Source organism: Sitodiplosis mosellana, unplaced genomic scaffold (assembly GCF_009176505.1).
Source record: "Sitodiplosis mosellana isolate CC-2019 unplaced genomic scaffold, AAFC_SMos_1.0 Smas_scaffold_4549, whole genome shotgun sequence".
In the NCBI taxonomy this organism is placed as follows: Eukaryota; Metazoa; Arthropoda; class Insecta; order Diptera; family Cecidomyiidae; genus Sitodiplosis; species Sitodiplosis mosellana.
In genome coordinates, this window is record NW_022599791.1 from 9,482 (window position 1) to 11,559 (window position 2,078).

Consider the following 2,078-nt stretch of genomic DNA (forward strand, 5'->3'; position numbering starts at 1 on the left):
TGTCCGAGAGCACATTCACGCGTTAAGGTAGTATTAACTTGCTAACAATAAAAGCGTGTCGAACTGCTTTCATCGGCATTTTGCAACCTTTATCATAATTTCGTTTTGTTAATTGGTTTCAATTTTATTTTCCAGGTGATGTGGTTTCATATAAATCAATCGATACGGTTACAAACGACGATGGTGTTGTGCATTATTCAGCTGAATTTTTAAATTCAGTGGATGTACCTGGGCTGCCACCACACAATTTGCGGCTGAAAGTTGGTGTCCCAATAATTATGCTTCGTAACATAAGTCAATCGAAACTTTGCAATGGAACCCGATTAGTCGTAAAAAAAGCTGATGAAAAATGTTATCGAAGCAACTATATTGAAAGGAAAATTCAAGGGTGAAGACGTGTTGATATCACCAATCCCAATGATTCCAACTGATATGCCATTTAGTTTTAAGCGGTTGCAATTTCCAATTCGAATTGCATTTGCAATAACCATTAATAAATCTCAAGGACAATCAATGGAAATTTGTGGTATTAACTTGGAATATCCCGTTTTTTCCCATGGCCAATTATATGTTACCTGTTCACGTGTTGGTAAACCACAGGCATTATATATTTATGCTAAAGATAGCCAAACTAAAAATATTGTGTATCGTAAGGCATTGAATTAAAATATAGAATAGGATAATGTTTTCATTTATATTTTTTAATAATTAATAAAAAGAAGAACAAATTCATTTGTTGTGTTTGAGAAAAAATTTGCGTCCAGCGAAGCGGACGGGGTTTGCTAGTTTAATATATTATTGGATATTCAACGTTTTTGTCAATTTTCATTGATCCTATATTTCTCCTATAAAAAAAATGACGGCTCCTATATACTCCTATATTTTTTGTCTCAATTTCACTCGATCTCCTATATTTTCGGAAAAATGATCTGGCCACATTACGAATAAAGCATGAGAATAAAGCGTGGCGCAACTATCTTTCCCAAATACATATATCATTGAAGTCAATGGAATACATAAGAGTTCAAAAGCGCATCACCCAATGGGGAATTTGTAACGACAATTTCTATTAAAAGTGTGTACACACTTGTAACGTTAATTTAGTATGGCAAAGTGTGCGAATTTTTGTATACATTTCATGCACAGTGTGTATAAAATATGTACATATTCGAATAAGAACGCAGTTAATACGTATGTACACAATGCGTCCGTAATATGCACAATCTGTGCACAAAACCACCAAAAATTGCACATCTTTTACAATTAAGTGAAACTTATGCTATATAAGCTGTGAAAAATCTCGTTGCAACGAAAATTGTGTTCTTTACATTTGTAAACCAAACTTGGCTAATATTCATTCATCACCATGATCATGGATCGACCCCCTCAAAAAACATTATACCATATATATAAATAAAAAATTGATTGTTTTATTATTCCATGAAAAATCTGAATTAAAAGAATATGATCATTTTGAACACTTTTTTTAAATTTACGAGTGAAACAAAAATGAATTGAAAATGGATCTCGTTTTTAATCGATTCTCGTTTCAGGTTTGAGCGGTTCACAATATTACACTCGGTTTCACTCAATACAATGCAAACATGTTTTACAGTGTGTGAACGAGAGGTATAAAAACAAATTCATTTTCGAAAGGCAAGCAAAACATTTTGGCTTTAATATCATGCAATTCAAAAAATGTTGGTTCACTTTTTTCACCATCGCCAATAAAAATGTTCAAACATTTAGATTGAATTGGTGTTTGAAAAAAATTACGAGTATGTTTCAAAGTCGAGCCCCAAATGAGATGCTTCATATTCGCTAAATTTCTGACAACGTAATGAAATGCTATAATATGATCAGAGAATGTAATGAACCAAATATTTTTTGAATTTTTTTCTTCACTCGAGAGCATAGCGCTGGGATTATATTTGACATAGCGAAATCCTATTAGATCAGAGCGATTAGGGAAATTGAATTGATTTTTAAATAGCGGAAATTCACTTTGAGGCTCAAAATTAACTGTTTTAGTGGATATTTCAACAATACGTCTAGCTATTTGTTCCAATGGTCTGTTA

General features: G+C 32.5%; 1 protein-coding gene across 1 annotated transcript in view; it reads left to right on the plus strand.

The window, feature by feature from the left end:
• The window catches only part of LOC129572246 (ATP-dependent DNA helicase pif1-like), a 1,231-nt gene extending 565 nt beyond the window's left edge, over positions 1-666 (plus strand). Inside the window, exons 2-3 of the mRNA XM_055452191.1 lie at positions 136-260; positions 340-666. Of these exons, the coding sequence (XP_055308166.1) occupies positions 136-260; positions 340-666 (452 nt within the window). The remainder of the gene's footprint in view (positions 1-135; positions 261-339) is intronic.
• The last annotated feature ends 1,412 nt before the right edge of the window (positions 667-2,078 follow it).